We start from the raw sequence: 19,829 nt of genomic DNA on the forward strand, positions 1-19,829 counted from the left end.
GAGAACGCACGCTCACTATAATAAAAACTAAGTGAATACTATGGTGATGGATACTTAAGGCAGCAGCTTATCGACAGATTGAACTAATGAAGTCTCTCTCTCTCTACCCCACTGCCAAGAAGGTGCTGAACTTTCACACTGCTGCAACAAAAAGCGACATTTCCCCCCCAAAAAATAATATATATATATATATATATATATATATATATATATATATATATATATATATATATGTTCAAAAAAGCAGGCAGCACTCCGTTTCAGAAAAATATGCAGGACTTTAATGAACCCACATGTCTCAGCGACGTTTCGGCTCAACTGAGCCTTTCTCAAGCCTTGAGAAAAGCTCAGTTGAGCCGAAACGTCGCTGAGACATGTGGGTTCATTAAAGTCCTGCATATTTTTCTGAAAACGGAGTGCTGCCTGCTTTTTTGAATATTGATTGGAGACGACCGGTGGACGGGTGGTCTATGGGCATTGCACCTGAAGCTAAGTATAGGAGTTGTGCTGTTCCATTTTTTGGGGTATATATATATATATATATATATATATATATATATATATATATATATATATATATATATATATATATATATATATATATATATATATAGTGTATATAAAGAGAGTTCATCTTTTTATATGTCAGTCTTCATCTAAAACTTGCAGGAGTAAATTGTGCCATATTTATTACACCTGTTAATAAATGTGGCGCATCTTTGCATTGTCGAGTGTGCCAGAAATGGAAACTAGGAGCTTTCCATAAAGCATAATTATACTAAATCCATCGGGCCATGGTCAGCCCCATTCCCTTCAGCTAAGACAGCCCAATTTTTTATTTTTTTTTAAATCGTAAAAACCAAAAACATTAGTCATCTTACACATTTTTGCAAGACAGAAAACTGGTATAAAACATCTCATGAATTATCCCTCTTTCCTGTAGTGTCAGTAATAAAGAAACAACAGTTTTCCTTCTATCCTCCATGCAGTAACAATGCTGGAGCATCTTCACTTAGAACGCGGGGTCGAGCGCTCCCTCGGTCATTCCTCCTAGAAGCATTCTTTTGGTAATGGATTCCCTGCACGGTCCGACACTGGAGGCCCTGATGAACAGTGTCAGACTATGTTGAAAAACATCCCACTCACAAATAGAAAAATAAATAAAAAAATGACAAATGGGCGTAAGGCTATATTCACACGGTGCATTTTTGATGAGTTTTTTCCTAAGGCAAAAGTAAGAAGCTTGCTGAAAAAAAAAAGCAGGTTTTGCTTAGTTTTGTGTTGCTTTTTTTGCGACGTTTTTGTCTCCTGTGCGTACTGACAAAAGTTTGGTACATTTGGCACAAAAAAAACACAAACAGTTTTTTTCAGTCTTTTTTGCAACACCCACTGCTTGCAATAGGTGCAATACGCTGATAAACCACTAAAAGAAGTGACATTCTCCATTCTGCAAAACCCAAGCTGTGTGCATGAGAATTCTGAAATCTCATACACTTTGCGTTTTTAATGCAAATTTTAGCTGCATTTTACAGTACCAGCAGTGTGTGAACAGAACCTTACTGTCCTAACGTTTCCAGGAGGATTAAGTGGAACGATCCAGAGTGACAAGTAAAGGTGACCCAGAATTGATAGACATGTTAGAAGTGCTGGAATTGCCAGGAGGACTGGAAGTTACCCACAAGTGTCTACAATGGATTTTATAGTACTTTACTTATTCTAAAGTGCTGTGGCTCATTTTCCACCAGAGGGGTTAAACATTACATTCAGAATATAGTTATAAAGCGTTACGTTCGGAAAATGATTAGCTAAATCCATACAAACTATATGCGATAATTCTAGGCGGTTCCGGCATCTTACAACGTTTCGGCAGCGGTGCGCTGAATGTCCTGCACCGTCGTAGTACAACGTATATGGAAACTCAGAGCAAGTGCGCCAACGGCAGGAGCTCGTACTGGGACCTGAGAGCGCACCAGCACATAGCAGCAGCTAGGAGGTCCATGCCGATGTGTGCGGAGAACCCAATAACCCAAAGCCAACATCTACTCCAGAAAGTGCATTACAGGATGGCGGCTGGGTTGTCAGGAGACGAAACATGGTAATGAAAAGTACAGAAGGAACACATGACCTGATCATACAAGGTATTGTGGGACGTTTAGCCAGAGCGCTGGTGAAGTTAATCAAGTGTGACACTTAGGGCGCAATTCATCAAAATGGCCAAGAGGAGCCAGGGTGGGAAAGTGCATGGCTACGGCTGCCATTCAAAGTTTGCCAAAAGTCCCGATGTTTCTCACGCCTGACTGGTAGAGTATTTCTGGAGAGGCGCACACCAGTAACAATATGTGCCAAATTCATTGAGTGGTGTGCGCGAGTTAATGAATTTGGCGCATTGTCCTCCAGCAAACTCTTCAGTAACACTGATCGGCCCTATGACTGCATTCACGTTACTTTTCTGTTTCTCCGCAAGATTAGCTCCAGAAACGGGCAGGGATCCTTACAGTGGGACAGAGGGAAAACCGTTCCCATAAACGGATAGAAATTGATTTTCCAACATCCACTTGACAGAGCAGGAATATCAGCAACTTAAAGGGAAAGTTTAATCACAAAAAGACATGGTTTAAATCAGGGCTTTAGCTCGTTTGTTTTTTTTAATTACAGTAAGTTTTCTTCATATCCCCATCTATATTTAAAAAAAGAAACAAAAAACCCAACACATCTTATAAATGTTCCCAATGTCAGTTATAGTAGACTCTACTTCCTGTTCTATTCAGAAACCTTGTCAGCAGTCTCATTATCATTACAGACAGGGTTACAATTAAAAAGGTAACACCTCAATGTACAGAGGATAACAAGGGATTCACCATTTTTAAAATCTGATGTTACAGAACACCTCCTCCCCCTTCCTACAGAATTTCTGCCCAGGTCAGAGTTAGCTCAGGGAATGCTTCCATATGAAAGATAGCGTATCAAGCTATTGCTGCTATTGTCCATGCGGACAATCTTTCTGATGACATATTGCCTTTAAAGTGTATTTTCTGGAACCATTTTTTTCCTGTTTGTGTTTGAAACATCAAAGCACCCTGTATAGCAGATATCAAAATAGGCAGCATGAGCGCTTAATAGCACTTTTCATGCACTAGGAAGCAGCAGCTCTCTGAGCCGTCGTCATATCACACTGCAGCTGTCATGTTTGCCGCTGCTGGAAAAGTGGCTGTGCGCGGATCTGCGATCACAAGTCACATGACCCATGTTTAGCGATACATTTGCCACGTGATTCAATCCAATGTCCCACCATCATCTGTGATGTCCTGTACAAGGGGCTGGAATACGAACCATGTGAAGGTGGCACAGATCGAGGACAAGAGTGGGTAGCGCTACCTGGCAGACAGAATAGTGCACAAAACCCCTCAAAAGTTTTGCAAAAAATAAGAAATAGCATCAAGTTAATGAGTTAAATATATCGATCTATAATGATTTCTTTTTAAAAAAAGATGGGGGTGGGTGTAAAACTAAACCTTTCCATCATATTAGTAATATGATAAATCACAGCCTCCATTGACGGGAAGCCTCCGGTTGTGTGGGCGCCTGATGGAACATGAAATCCTCGTGTCTCCATAGAACAGATCCTCACGGATAGATGAGCAGGGAGGGAGCTTCTGATTAACGAAAACTCTTTCATGTGCGGCTGGAAAAGTGGGTGACAAGTTAATCACCTTTTTTATTCCTATTATATTAGGACATGAATTAAAGAACAGCTCGGCATCATCAAAAGACCAACTTCTGCTTTGGGAATAAACAATCAGTTCAAAAGAGAAGTCTGACCTAGCTGTTCTACGTTAGGGTGGGCATGCCGGCTCTGCAACAAACCCCGCTAGGACCATGGGGGTCCCTGGTACAATTAGGAACCATTGTACAGAAATGAAACGCTCCATTACAACACGGATCTATTAGAAACTATTCATGGTGGGCAGAAAGCCAGGGAGAGCTCAAGCTGGAACTGCTGCCTTGGAAATGCAAACGATTAGTGCATTTTTTTTTTTTTTTTTTTTTGGGGGGGGGGTTATGCTTTGTTCCCCGCTTTATTTGATCCGCTTCTAATACAGATTTGAAGCAGTGTTTCCTAATGCGTTTATTTTTATTTTTTTACTACAGAAAAGCTTCAAAAGATTCTGCACATAACCACGTTTTATTCATAGAAGCTCGTGATGAAAGAAAGTGAACCCAAAAAATGCACAGATCGACAGCGTCTTTACCTGCACGGTGGGCAGGAGCTTTCATGGAATCACATCAAATACAACAGACTTTCTGCACACAAAAAAGCAGCGTTCATGCTATGTGAGAACAGGGCCTAGAGCTTAACACCGCTGCATGAAGAGGAAAATTCAGTGAATAAGTTTTATCCAAATACCTTCCGTCAACTGATCTATTCTAGCTGGTAGATTTAGAATTTAAAGGCATCTTGACAATCCCTTGCTATGTGTCTTGTTAGGGCATTTGGTCTTCATGGGGGGGTGCTCTCCACTAGATTCCCCATCCCCCACACACTATCAACTTTGGCAGACAGGACCATATGGTAGCCACTCATTCATTTCACCACACAAAGCTTTGTCCCGTAGATGACCGCTGATCGCTGTGTGTTAATAAACCACAATGTAACCTGTAGAAACATAAAAAGGGGTATTCTAATCTCCAAGATCCTAGCCCAATATGTAGTAGATGTAATAATAATATAAGCAAATATCTCCAATTAGAAATGTAGTATAGTTTTTCTGATTCGCTATGTCGCTTACCTCATGTGCAGGAATTGCAGGACCTTATGTCTCCATGGAAACGACCACTGATATAGTGAGTTAGCTAGTTGCTAGTGGTCATAACCATGGATACCTAAGGTCCTGCAATGCCTGCACATGGGGTAAGCAACATAGCGAATAAGAAGAACTATACTACATTTCTACTACATATTGGGATATGATCTTCGAGATAGGATTAATTAATTAAGCAAATTAATAAGAAATAGTATGGAACTACTTTGTGTTTATCCACCCTTAAAGGGCTTGCCTTCTTTAGCTTACACTTGGGCTACGTTCCCACGATGAGCTTTTGATGTTGCAGATTTTCTGCACCTATTAAGTAACATGGGTAGGACACAGGTAGTCGTAGTGTGGGCCATGTAATAGAACGATGGGGACGAATGGAGCCAATAAGGGGCCCAAGTAAGAAAATTACCTGCACCACCTGTGACCTTATGGACTATAGCAATGGAAGCAAAGATGAAGAGAGAGTGTTTCATTTAGAAATAAAATGTCATTTGGGCAGGAGAACATCAGACTGTCAGCGATGATGGGTAATTAATTACCCCCAGTAACGCACTTATTCAGATCCTGATGTAGGAATAATCACATATCTCTGAAGCGGCTTATCTGGGTGATTTTAGCTAATGTAATCTATTCTGATAATATTTAAAAGATCTCCCATAAAAGACCCCAAAAGAATGATTATGCGATAACGCACAACAAAAACTTACAATCCAAGCGTGCTAAAGGGGAAATTAGTAAGATTTTGCCTTTCTGATGATCCATTTTGGTTGCTCAGTTACAAAATACAGTTTGTCTGTCTATGTATAGGTCTTTGGGTCTTTTTTTTAGTTTGTGAATTTTCTATAAATAAGAAAAAATAAGGGAACAACCATTTGGTGGAGTATTCACTTTTCATCTCCTGATATTACTCAGAAAGCCATATATTGTATATTTTATCACAAAAATAATAGAAAAAAAGGGGTCACCTCTTCTACAAAGCAGAGGTAGCAGATTATCATTGATGAGCGAATGTGCGCGGATAAGGTGTTATCTGAGCATGCTCGTGTGCTATCAGAGTGACTTCGGAGGGCTTGAATAATATGTTCGAGTCTCCGGGGCTGTTATGCAGCGTTTGCCTAACAATTCCTCCATCTGTTGCGGCTGTCGAACAGTAGAGAGACATGCAGCCTCGGTGACTCAAACATTTTTTGAGCACACCAAAGACACTCAGTTAGCACCTGAGCATGCTCAGATAACACCTTATCCGGGCACGCTCGCTCATCTCTAGAGATTATATCACACATGAGAATCTGCAAGTATTTAAAAAAGGCACAAATATTCCAAAATGTACGTCTAAACATAAGATTTAGCATTTTGCAGATAACGCAAGTAAGAAAGGAAAGTATATCCCGCCAAGACTGTTTTTCTGGTGCTGTGCTGCCTTTCTTAGCAAAGGTTGAGCACTTGTTTCTAACATTTTATTCAGAGCTGGTAAGAACTATTGGTAATATGGTGGTCATGGCTTAAAGAATAAGTACATCTCTGTCATTGGACCCCATTATGTCTAAATTAATCTATGAACTTGGAAACGTTTCTGTTTACGTTACTGACAGATTACTATTTCACTTTCACTAATTTTAGGGCTTGCATTTTCTGACATGAACACTTGTAAATCTTCAAGCTTTGAGCCCAGTGGGTGTTCCCTGTTATGCACTTGCTGCTCTCAGTGCCTCTAGTCCATGTCACCCTCGTCCTCACATATACGGTGATGATATAAGCGGTCAGACCACAAAAGGTACAAAGACAGCAGGATTAGGCCTCACACACCACCATTCATGAATATGGTCCCTTATCTAGAGAACAGAGAATTAATATGTTCATGTATTTATAGTACAGAAAGTGGCCAATAGCTTAAAAAAAGTATTCGCACCTTAGTAAGTGATGGCACACAGTCATCCTTTAAAGGGGTTGTCTTGTGATATCTTTCACGAGCACACAGCTCACCATCCTTCCGGTTTCCTGTTACTCTTGATTGGATCAGCGTCATCATCTTGCCAATGGCCCAAACTGTGCGCTCTCTGATGCTGCTATATATCAGACACGTTCGCGCCGGCAGCATCAGACGAGCACAAGGGCAGTGATGCTGGCCAGATCTAACCAACTTCAAAGCAGTGCTGCGCCAATTGCCTAGGAGACCGGCCACTGCCGAGACTGCAGAAGTGGTCAGTAACCTTGGAAAAAGTAAACCAGTAAAAAACAAACAAATAAAAACTCCTCTTAGGAACAGAGAAGATATTTAATGAGAACTACAATTGTAGAAGTTATTTGTCTTTACAAGCACTTTACCCAATAAAGAATTTAAAAACCCAACAACCTTTAAATTACACCTACGAATCTTGAAAATGAGGCCGGGATCACTCCTGTGCAATAGGGAAATAAAAATCCTTCATCCTTAGGATCGGTCGAGGAGGAAAACATGAAGTGAAGGCATATCCTACTTGTGCGCCATCACCTACTGAGATAGGAATAACCCTTCAGACAGTACAAACAAGTCATGCATTTACTTGAACCAAAAAAAGTGCAAAATGAGCGAATCTGTATTAGTACTGAAGAACACTGGACCCTCGGTTCCCCATCATACACAGTGCTGCGTTAGGAGTTTGTAAAATAATTTCTTGCATAGTTTAGATTTTATGATCTATCATGTTCTAAAAAGCTGAGTGCCAAAAAAAAAAAAAAAATAATAATAATCATGTATACACATTCAGCATAAAAATATAGGAAGAAAAAGCCATTATCATTGCACTCAGTTTCTCTACCTAGTAGGTAACGCACACCAATTAGTAAGTGACATGACATTACCGTGAGACTAACAACCAAAAGACTTGACGCGTTTCAGGGTATAGCTTTACTACAGTGATTCAATGTTTAAAGGGGCCCTAACCCATCACTGCACCATGGCAGAGCTTTCTCGGCCTTCCTGGCAGACAGAGCAGGGAAGGTTTCTGCCTCCGAGCCAGAGACAAAGCTGCAGCCTAAGCTTCACTTTACATATATTACCTCCAATGCTGTAGCAGGGACAGGGTGGTCAAAAATAACATTTTTTCTGGCCACCTTTCCATGTATTCTAACCTTCGTGCCTCATCCAAGCACACAGACCAAGCCCTGCTTGCATAAAGAAAGCCACATTATACCTCGGCAGCACGCCACCCGTCACAGCCCAGGGAATCGCAAACACCTTATCACAGTAATGCAAAAACCGCCCTGTTGTCGTGCAAAGTGGAATTTACGGAATGATCTCTAAAACCTCAGGAACCGCTAACAAATAAAACGTCATCTCCTATTCATGGACATATGTAGAAAAGTACATTACGGATTGAAAACGGTGCATGCTATGTACTACCGGAAAGCTAGGATGCTAAAACGTCACATGAGCCTCGTCATGCCGGAACAATCGGAAATTCGGCTTCTTTATAAAGAAAATAGCTATATCTACCAAGCCAAAGTTACCTTTTTGGTATTATCAAAACTAAGCAAAATCTATTTCTGCGGAGCAGAGGCGCGTGGACTTCACCTAAATTCTTTTAATCACTGGACAGTTCTGAATTTGGGCAGGTTGCTGGTCAGAAACAATTGGTTAAGGGGACCAAATCATGGCCATCACACGCTAAATGCCGCACAACATTATCGGAGGAAATATGCACAGGAAGTAATACTAGATTTTTGTTGTGTTTTTTTTTTTTTTTTTTTTTTTAAGATTGATGTATAAATATAAATTTTGCATTTTCCTTAGGAAACCCATTAAGGAACTCAACAATGTTGCATAAAATAATTAAGACAAAATAAAATGCCATCAAATAATTAAAAATGCAAAAAATATAAGAATTAGTAAAATGACTAACTGCTCCTTACATACAGTACGTCATCCATTGCAGCTATATGCATTTGTTGACCAGCATGGAAAAAAAACAAAAACAAAAAAAACCGTGCTGTCTGCAGCCAAACAATAGTCTTGAAGAGAAAGAGTGCATGAGACGTCAGAGCAAAGTCTCAGGTGTACCTTACCCGGCTTTCAAGAGACCCAAGATGACATTCTGTAATGCTAAGTAATGGCAAGCACCTCATCATCATGGTCGCCTCTTCAAATACAACCCAAAGATCATTATTGTTTCACTGTAATGTTTCTGCAATCCATTGGATTCTTGATTGGAGTAAACGGCACCCAATCTACTTCTGATTAATAGTGTCCGATACTGTCAGTTATCGTTACTCTCCATCGCGTGGATTGGGGTCAGTGCATTCAGTGATATGGATTGGAAAGATGTCCTTTGTAGACTCCAAATTCACAAATAACTGAATAGTGTTTTGCCAAGAAATACCAAACCAGCAAATGAGCGACGAGAAGAGAAAAATTGCATTGGGAAGCGGAGAACGGCTCATACAGTCCAACATGCCTGAAAGTATCACAAGACGTATGACATGGATTCATCGACCGATGGGTGAGGCTTCCCCACTGCTGTGTAATGGAGGCACCTGACGCACTCGTCTCCTCGCTCTCTTCTTCATGCAGCAGAAGCTATTCGGTTTGGCTGTGGATGTCTCCATGGTCCATGAGATCCACCTGTGCACAGAAAAGACAGGATTTTTAAATGCACCTTATCATTTACCTGGCTACTGGCAGCAATAAAACCGCCCGCACAATGTTGTGTAGGTCGCTCCTGTGCGGTCACTTTTAGTGGATACTAGCCATTGAATACAGGAACACCGCACAAGACCTGCCATTAGGAGATGCTCGAACAGTAGTCTAGATCCTGACGCATGCCCACTTTTCCTGCTTTCAACACAGGAATATACCCCAGGTCTTCCGCCAATATACCTCACGCCTTCCGCCAATACACCCCACGTCATCCGCCAATACACCCCACGTCATCCGCCAATACACCCCACGTCATCCGCCAATACACCCCACGTCATCCGCCAATACACCCCACGTCATCCGCCAATACACCCCACGTCATCCGCCAATACACCCCACATCATACGCCAACATACCCCACGTCTTACGCCAACATACCCCACGTCTTACGCCAACATACCCCACGTCTTACGCCAATATACCCCACGTCTTACGCCAATATACCCCACGTCTTACGCCAATATACCCCACGTCTTACGCCAATATACCCCACGTCTTACGCCAATATACCCCACGTCATCCGCCAACATACCCCACGTCATCCGCCAACATACCCCACGTCATCCGCCAACATACCCCACGTCATCCGCCAACATACCCCACGTCATCCGCCAACATACCCCACGTCATCCGCCAACATACCCCACGTCTTACGCCAACATACCCCACGTCTTACGCCAATATACCCCACGTCTTACGCCAATATACCCCACGTCTTCCGCCAATATACCCCACGTCTTCCGCCAATATACCCCACGTCTTCCGCCAATATACCCAGTCTTCACAGATGTCATTCTCACAAGAAAATTAATGCTATTCACTCCTACTTTAGGTGGTTTTAACGTTCGTCCTGTTCCACGTATGTGACAACCATAGTTACTCATTGATACTTGCATGTCTGACTGACACAGAGAGAACCAAGTACAACATTGTGGATCTTTTTTTTTTTTTTTTTTTTTATGAAAAGCATATTTCAATGATTTTGTGTTATTTACAGCAGTCGGAGTTCTGTTTTTCTACTATGGTGCTCCGAATCCTGCACACAGAGTAAAATTCCAAAAGGGTGCTGCCTTCTGCTACCACTAGGCGGCGATAACTGCAATGTATACATTGTATGCAGTAAGCTCCTGAGCTCCCCGTAATGGAGGCACTATAAAAGACATTTTAATTTGAGAACTATGTCCTGGTGAGAAGTGGTAACTGGACATAATAATGTGCACGTACTTGCAGTATAACAGATTTTCTAACTACCATACATAGGTAAGATTGAATACCAGTTAGTTTTCCCAGTCAGTGCAAGGCAAACTCTCCTCCTCATCTTCCGATTCAGGCGAGGCCTCCTTGATCCGTCTAAGTGCTTCGTGAATGCTGCGTGTCAGTGGGTCAGTGTCCGGCAGAAGCGTAAAGGATTCTTTTAAAACATCTTTTTGTACTTTCTTCAATTTGACTCCTTTTCTGATTTGTGCTAATATGTTATTACTGTCGTCCTCATCTGGGAAAGGAGCCAACATCCGCTGTTCCACCTTCTTCAGATGAAAACTACCACGTTTTAGGGATGCCAGCACTTCATCCATTGGCGAGCTCACTGCAAAAGAGAAGATATAAGAAGCTACTACAAATACCAAGGTTTATACCCAACACAAGGAAAATGAGTGCAGATAAGTCTCAGAAAATGGACATCTTTATTAATACAAAGATAAAATTAATCACGAGCAAAAAAAACAGTATTCCAAAAAAATTGGACTAGTACAGAGTATGTAAAACAATGCATGGTAAAGGAATATGGGTCCTCCATGGACAGTCTTCGTATATAGCCTTCAGACTAGGGGATTCTGAGTACTCTCGTACTATATTCCTTTGCCATGCATTATCTTACATTATTAAGTGTGCACTAGTCCAATTTTTAGGAATACTCTGTTTTTTGCACGTTATTAATTTTATCTTTGCATTAATAAAGATGTTCATTTTATGAGACTTACGTGCACTTATTTTTCTTGTGTTGGTTATGGGTCTGTCCAAGAGTGCGTCTCTATGGAATAGGCCTTTTTCTTGAATCTGTGTTTTCATTAAACACCAAGGTTTATTTCACTAAAAGAAGGCCTCTTTATCTACAGAAATGGCTACCATACAGATCAACATGAGTCAAAGTGTCCCAATTTCAGGACCTCAACCTGCCAACTTGGATGAAGAGCAGCTACAAACAGCATCTTTCTCAGAAGGATGCGGCATTACCGGACATCAACAATCCAGAGATTTTAGTTTCACCACGCAAAGTTTTATGGGTAAACTTGCAGAACGTTTTCAGTTTTTCTACAGGAAACTATAATCCATTTCATCTCTGTGGTCCCACAAATGGGACATCGTCTCATCTGCCTATCTCTGGGGTCCTCTTCTACCTAATGGGATTAGTCCATGGCAGAATTTCCCTTTTGAATATTTTTTTTTTATTTGTAAATTATTATTCTATAAAGTCGGCAGTTTTTAAAGGGAACAGTTTTGGTTATTACTAAAGCCAAATAGTGATATATTTTGTGTTAGATTATTTTTAAATAGGTTTTCTGTATTTGATGGGAGAGGCATATTGAATGCTGTTAGCAGCTCAGACAGAAAAATGCTTGAAAGCAGATTCATTAGGGTCCGCTCACATCTGCGGATATAAAGTAGCCGAGATTCTCAGCCAGAAAAGTCGGACAGCGATATTTCCTCACCTAACATCTGTATGACATGAGTCTGCAATGCAATTTTAACATCAGCTTTTACATACAGTAATTCTCAGTCATTTCAAGCTAAGCTTTCTAACTAATAAAACAATCTTATACAGATATAGATAAGTGAAAAGTAGATATACAGCAATACATCAGTGAGATATATAATCAGAGCTTTACATGTGTAGTTTTCTGTACTTGTATTTAGCAAATAAATAAATGAATTAAAAAAAATAGTATGGGATCCCCTTATTTTTTTAATCAGCTGAGGGAAAGCAGACAGCTGAGAGCTGGTCTTAATAGTCTGGGAAGGGGGCAATAAACATGGAGCTTTCCAGGCTATTATTATCAGCTCACAGCTCTCTGCATAGCCTTCACTGGTTATAACAAAGGGGAGACCCCCCCAAAAAATGCTGTGGGGTTCTCCCTATTTTTAGTAACCAGCAAAAGCTAAACAGACAGTTGCAGGCTGATATTAATAACCTAGGAAGGGTCCATGGATATTGGCTCCCTGTCAGATTAATAACATCAGCCCTCAGCCGCCCCAGGAATGGATCATTCATTAGATTCACAAATTCCCTCGGCTAGGAAATAGATTTGGGGTTGATGTCAGTTGTTTCATGTCCGCTGACAAAGCCCAGGGGTTAGTAATGGGGGGTGTCTATCAGAATCCCCCATTACTAACCCCGTAGTCAAAAGCAATACGGCTGTTCCGGATGGCGTGATGAGCGGTCATGTTACTGATGTCACCGCTCACCACGCCATCCAAATGTAGCAAAGTTGAGGATCGTCATGGGACCTCATTATTTTGGAATTACGGCAGACAGGCAAGTATAACTTTGATTTCTATGGGAATAAATGGCTAAAAAGAGGGACAGGGAGAGTTTTTTAAAGGGAACCTGTCACCCCCCACAGGCGTTTTTAACTAAAAGAGCCACCTTGTGCAGCAGTAATGCTGCATTCTGACAAGGTGGCTCTTTTAGTTATTGGTGCTGTAACTGCCGAAATAATCAGTTTTGTAATTTGTCCTAAATACCTTTCTTCAGTCCTGGAGGCAGGCCTTTCCCCCTCAGCTGCAGACGCCACACAGCCGTCACTCAAGTCTTCTTGGCGCCGCCTCCTCAGCGCTGTTTTGAAATGAGCCGGCGCCTGCGCTCTTTTCTCCTGCCTTGGGCAGGCGCAGTGAGCGCTGCCCGTCCTCTGTCCTCATATGCAGTCCAGCTGACTGCGCCTGTGCGGACACCCTGCCTGTGATTCCCAGCCCTGCAGTGTCTTCTGATTTATTCACATTGCGGGGCTGGGATTCACAGGCAGGGCGGCCGCACAGGTGCAGTCAGCTAGACTGCATATGAGGACAGAGGACGGGCAGTGCTCACTGCGCCTGCCCAAGGCAGGAGAAAAGAGCGCAAGCGCCGGCTCATTTCAAAATAGCGGAGAGGAGGCGGCGCCCGGCGCCAAGAAGATTTGAGTGACGGCTGTGTGGCGTCTGCAGCAGGGGGGAAAGGCCTGCCTCCAGGACTGAAGAAAGGTATTTAGGACAAATTACAAAACTGATTATTTCGGCAGTTACAGCACCCAGAACAAAAAGAACCACCTTGTCAGAATGCAGCATTACTGCTGCACAAGGTGACTCTTTTAGTTAAAAACGCCTGGGGGGGGGGGGGGGAAGGGGTGACAGGTTCCCTTTAATTAAAAGAGAACCTGTGTGTCTTTATGACTTTTGACTACGCTGTTAGTAATGTGGGTAACTATTGTAACTATAATAAAACAGTAATTGCAGTTCCTTTTATACTTCAAATCTGAGTGAGCTTACACCTAGGGACCTAAGTGATTGACCCCTTATAGAATCTTTTAGTAGACTTGGAGCTTTGACAAGTGCCACACAAATGTTGTCAATCTGAGAAAAAAGGTAATAGAATACATGGCAGAACATTGGGATTCTTCTCTCTAGTGGCAGAAAATAAAATAACCAATTCACTCAATATCTACATTCAAAAGCTGCTATAACTAAAATTCTGTACTGAAACTAAACTGCAAAAACAAAAAAAAAATATAATCCTGAGAAAACAAAAATGCTAGTACATGCCCTCGTTGTCTCCCACCTCGACTACTACAACATGCTTCTCTGTGGCCTCCTGACTAGCTTTTACACCCCTGCAGTCCACCCTCGCCTCCGCAGTCTACCTCTCTGAATAATACCAGTGCCGCTCTCTTCTGCCCATCTCTTTAGATGCCCAGATAATGCAACTTTCAATACGATGATGACACAAAGTCGCCCATACTGGGAAATTCTCTAATTTCCCAATGTCTCCTTATAAAGGTTTCCTTCTTTGTTCTCTGCGCCTCGCATCAATGTCTCCAGCACTTTTTCCATGCTCCCTTCGCCATACGTGGGAACTTTCTATCCCAATACATCACACTCTCCCAAAAAAATTAACTTGACAATTCATCTTTTCAAAAAAAAGCCTACATTAACCCCACTGCCATATTAGCAGCGCCTCACCTGCCGTCTCCATCCCCAGTCCTCGTGGGCAGGGCTTTCTCTTCTTATTTACTAGTCATTCACTAATTAAGCTCTTGTTTTATTGTTGTGGTTATTTAACCCCTTCTTTCACATGTACATCGCATAGCCATAAACATTGTTTTAAAGTAACAAAAAAATTAAAAACGGGCTTCATACCTCTTCTTGTTTCTATGCCGTCCAGAGCTCCGGTTTTCTTCAGTTTTTTTCTGGCACTGACGAGCTGACTGCTATCAAATAACTGGGACAGAGGGCCGCCGGAAGGTGCCTGGGTGGCCAGCTCTTCCGATTCCTTCTTGACGTGAATAACTCTGACTTCTAGAGGATTTGCTTCTTTCTGCAGAGGTGGAGGAGGTGGTGGTGGCGGCGGCGGTGGTGGAGAGGATAGTGGAAGTGACAGGGGCTGCGCAGCATTAGGTTCAAGTGTACTATGAGTGAAAGTGGGGAGTGACATTGCTTCCTGAAGCCCAGAGGTACTTACACCAGGAGGTAATAACTTATCTTCAAGTTTTAGGTTTTCGAGCGTAACCTCCAAAGGCTGTACAATTTCTGGTGACTCCATGTCAACTATCCCCTGTGTCTGAATACTGACAGAGAGGGATTGTGGCTCATCAACACTGGGGGTAATTCTCCCTGCGGTTTTTCTTCTACTGTGAGTCAGACGCAGTCTTGTTGACTTAAGGATCACTTGCCCAGGATGTCGCTGAACAAAGAAAAAAAAAAAAATAGCCTCAGCAAATAAATGGTAAAAAAAGGTCACTACTGCAAAACATGGTGCACCTATATGTCCTCTAACCTCTATCACATGGCCTACATGTAGTGAGTATAATAACAATAACGGAGACCATGAAGTGAATCATACCAACAGACCTCCAAAGCAGCAGAGACAACAGGACGCATCCCAGCTCATTGTCGCTTCTAAAATGATTCCCAGACATATTTTGGGCTACATTTTAGTAAACAGCTCGGTCAAATGATTTTCAAAGGAAAGAGTCGCCACAAAATACGACTTATCTATTATAAGAGGTTTTCCAGGCTTAAAGGGCCACTGTCACCCCCTCCAGCCGTTATAAATTAAAAGAGCCACCTTGTGCAGCAGTAATGCTGCATTCTAACATTGTGGCTCTTTTAGTTTTTGGTGCATGTATTCCCAAAATAAAGCGTTTTATAACTTCTCCAAAATACCTGTCTTTCACCAGGGAGGCAGGTCCTCACCCCCCTGCTTGAAACGCCACACTGCCGTCACTCAAATCTTCAGGGGCGCCGCCCCCTCCGCGCTGTTTTCGCATGAAATCCGGCGCCTGCGCTGTGTAGTACTGTCTGGTGCAGGCGCAGTGAGCTTTGGCCGTCTGACGTCACAGCCAGGCTTGCAGAGGGCGCCTGTGCGGCCACCCACCTTGGTAATCCCAGCCCCGCACTGTGCATAATGCATAACACACTGCGGGGCTGGGATTACCAAGGTGGGTGGCCGCACTGGCGGCGTCTGCAAGCCTGGCTGTGACGTTAGATGGCCAAAGCTCACTGCGCCTGCACCAGACAGTACTACACAGCGCAGGCGCCGGATTTCATGCGAAAACAGCGTGGAGGGGGAGGCGCCTGGCACCCCTGAAGATTTGAGTGATGGCAGTGTGGCGTTTCAAGCAGGGGGGTGAGGACCTGCCTCCCTGGCGAAAGACAGGTATTTTGGAGAAGTTATAAAACGCTTTATTTTGTGAATACATGCACCAAAAACTAAAAGAGCCACAATGTTAGAATGCAGCATTACTGCTGCACAAGGTGGCTCTTTTAGTTTATAACGGCTGGAGGGGGTGACAGTGGCCCTTTAAGCTAAAATTTCCTGTCTGTGATAATAATGAGACTGCTGAAAACTCTTCTGTTTAGAACAGGAAGTGTGAGTCTAGTATCAAACATAGTGGTTAGTGTAATAATTACAGGACTACAGGAATACATAGAGTCACAAGGGAAAAAAGCAAAACAAAAAACCCACAATTATCAAAGATGCATTTAACAAAAATGTACTAAAATAGGTCATTGTCTGGCGACACTTCGATTAATCTAATTTGAGGGACCTTCCTATTGAACTTTAACCTGCTCAAACATATTATATAAGCCGTGAAAACTAGGAAGGATTTTTCTTGAAGCATGAGGAAAAATAATACTGCTTCTAATACTGAAATCTCCTGTGTTTACTTGGCCAGGTTTACAGAACACAATCACAGGCTTTAAATGGCCGTCGTTCGGCTACAGTCTTGATTAGGCAGATTGACCACAAATCTCTGTACAGATTAATCGTTATTATAATACCCATCACACCTGACAAACGAGCGTTTTATTCGTTTATCACATTCTTGCTGGCCTGATAATCATACTATAATGATTTTAATGTTTCTACCAACGCCTGTTCCTTTATTATTTTGCTCCATCTAAATGGGCTCTAATAATGTGGTTTACATGAGTGATCAATGTGGATTACCACTAAACTGAGTGGTCTTGGGTCATACATACGGCCATCATTTAAATCTTAAGTCTACTTTTGTAAACTCCTAAGCTTTTTTACCTGTCTGGCTACGTTACTATACACTTGGGTTTCTAACTGGACAATGGTAAGACTCAACAATGTATGTGTGTGTATGAAAATAAAACGGCAGTAACTTATTAAATATAATTATATTACAAGGTGCATATGGTAAAGCGCTTTCTAGGAAGGAGATTAAGCCATCTTGCCAAGCACAGAGCATAGCAATTTTATTGGTTTCACTGTACTGAGGTGATCCATTAATAAAGATCATACATGGTGGCACCATTGCTAAGCTAAGCATATCTGCATCACCCCAGCTAACCTGCTTAAATGTGCGAAGCCTGTCCAAAGTCTTCTGTCGCTCCTGAGTAACCCAAATGCTTTTGCGATCTTCTTCATCTTGATGTTTGTCTTGAACCTGAACAGAAGACATAATACATATCTAAATAATGTTTTATAGTAATAACCATTATACAATAATAGTAATACCCATTATACAATAATAGTATATACCATTATACAATAGTAATACAATATAAAATACTATACTATTTCTGTAATGTCGATGAAATAATTTTAGCCCATAACCCAATATTTTTACATAACTAACCCCTTAGTGACAGAGCCAATTTGGTACTTAACGACCAACCCAATTTTTTACAATTCTGACCACTGTCACTTTAGGAGGTAATAACTCTGCAACGCTTCAACGGATCCCACTGATTCTGAGATTTTTCGTGACATATTGTACTTCATGTTAGTGGTAAAAGTTCTTCAATATGACATGCGTTTATTTATTAAAAAACAGCAAAATTGAGCAAAAATGTAGAAAATTTTGCAATTTTCAAACTTTTAATTTGTGTACCCTTAACCCCTCTGTGACCTTTGACGTACTATCCCGTCGAGGTGACCTGGGCCTATCTGACCCTTGACGGGATAGTACGTCATAGCCAATCGGCCGCGCTCACGGGGGGAGCGCGGCCGAGTGTCAGCTGACTATCGCAGCTGACATCCGGCACTATGTGCCAGGAGCGGTCACGGACCGCCCCCGGCACATTAACCCCCGGCACACCGCGATCAAACATGATCGCGATGTGCCGGCGATGCAGGGAAGCATCGCGCAGGGAGAGGGCTCCCTGCGGGCTTCCCTGAGCCCCCCGCAGCAACGCGATGTGATCGCGTTGCTGCGAGGGTCTTACCTCCCTCCCTGCCTGCTCCAGACCCGGATCCAAGATGGCCGCGGATCCGGGTCCTGCAGGGAGGGAGGTGGCTTCACAGAAGCCTGCTCAGAGCAGGCACTGTGAAGCAGCCTGCACTTCTCTCAGATCGGTGATCTGTCAGAGTGCTATGCAAACTGGCAGATCACCGATCTGTATTGTTCCCCCCTGGGGCAAAGTAAAAAAGTAAAAAAATTTTTTTCCAAATGTGTAAAAAAAAATAAAAAAAAATATTCCAAAATAATGAAAAAAAAAAAAAATTATTATTCCCATAAATACATTTCTTTACCTAAATAAAAAAAACAAAACAATAAAAGTACACATATTTAGTATCGCCGCGTCCGTAACGACCCGACCTATAAAACTGGCCCACTAGTTAACCCCTTCAGTAAACACCGTAAGAAAAAAAAAAAAAAAACGAGGCAAAAAACAACGCTTTATTATCATACCGCCGAACAAAAAGTGGAATAACACGCGATCAAAAAGACAGATATAAATAACCATGGTACCGCTGAAAGCGTCATCTTGTCCCGCAAATAACGAGCCACCATACAGCATCATCAGCAGAAAAATAAAAAAGTTATAGTCCTGAGAATAAAGCGATGCAAAAATAATTATTTTTTCCATAAAATAGTTTTTATCGTATAAAAGCGCCAAAACATAAAAAAAATAATATAAATGAGATATCGCTGTAATCGTACTGACCCGAAGAATAAAACTGCTTTATCAATTTTACCAAACGCGGAACGGTATAAACGCCTCCCCCAAAAGAAATTCATGAATAGCTGGTTTTTGGTCATTCTGCCTCACAAAAATCGGAATAAAAAGCGATCAAAAAATGTGACGTGCCCAAAAATGTTACCAATAAAAACGTCAACTCGTCCCGCAAAAAACAAGACCTCACATGACTCTGTGGACCAAAATATGGAAAATTTATAGCTCTCAAAATGTGGTAACGCAAAAAATATTTTTTGCAATAAAAAGCGTCTTTCAGTGTGTGACGGCTGCCAATCATAAAAATCCGCTAAAAAACTCGCTATAAAAGTAAATCAAACCCCCCTTCATCACCCCCTTAGTTAGGGAAAAATAAAAAAAATGTATTTATTTCCATTTTCCCATTAGGGCTAGGGTTGGGGCTAGGGCTGGGGCTAGGGTTAAGGCTACAGTTAGGGTTGGGGCTAAAGTTAGGGTTAGGGTTGGGGCTAAAGTTACGGTTAGGGTTTAGATTACATTTACGGTTGGGAATAGGGTTGGGATTAGGGTTAGGGGTGTGTCAGGGTTAGAGGTGTGGTTAGGGTTACTGTTGGGATTAGGGTTAGGGGTGTGTTTGGATTAGGGTTTCAGTTATAATTGGGGGGTTTCCACTGTTTCGGCACATC

The 19,829-nt window shown here is 42.0% G+C and overlaps 1 protein-coding gene across 1 annotated transcript in view; it reads right to left on the reverse strand.

The window, feature by feature from the left end:
* Window positions 1–8,547: 8,547 nt before the first annotated feature.
* JMY (junction mediating and regulatory protein, p53 cofactor) overlaps window positions 8,548–19,829 on the reverse strand; it is an 88,820-nt gene continuing 77,538 nt past the window's right edge. Inside the window, exons 8-11 of the mRNA XM_077286944.1 lie at window positions 17,556–17,651; window positions 14,875–15,418; window positions 10,764–11,074; window positions 8,548–9,414 (exon numbers count right to left, since the gene is read on the reverse strand). Of these exons, the coding sequence (XP_077143059.1) occupies window positions 10,767–11,074; window positions 14,875–15,418; window positions 17,556–17,651 (948 nt within the window). The 3' untranslated portion in view covers window positions 8,548–9,414; window positions 10,764–10,766. The remainder of the gene's footprint in view (window positions 9,415–10,763; window positions 11,075–14,874; window positions 15,419–17,555; window positions 17,652–19,829) is intronic.

Source organism: Ranitomeya variabilis, chromosome 1 (assembly GCF_051348905.1).
Source record: "Ranitomeya variabilis isolate aRanVar5 chromosome 1, aRanVar5.hap1, whole genome shotgun sequence".
Lineage (NCBI taxonomy): Eukaryota > Metazoa > Chordata > Amphibia > Anura > Dendrobatidae > Ranitomeya > Ranitomeya variabilis.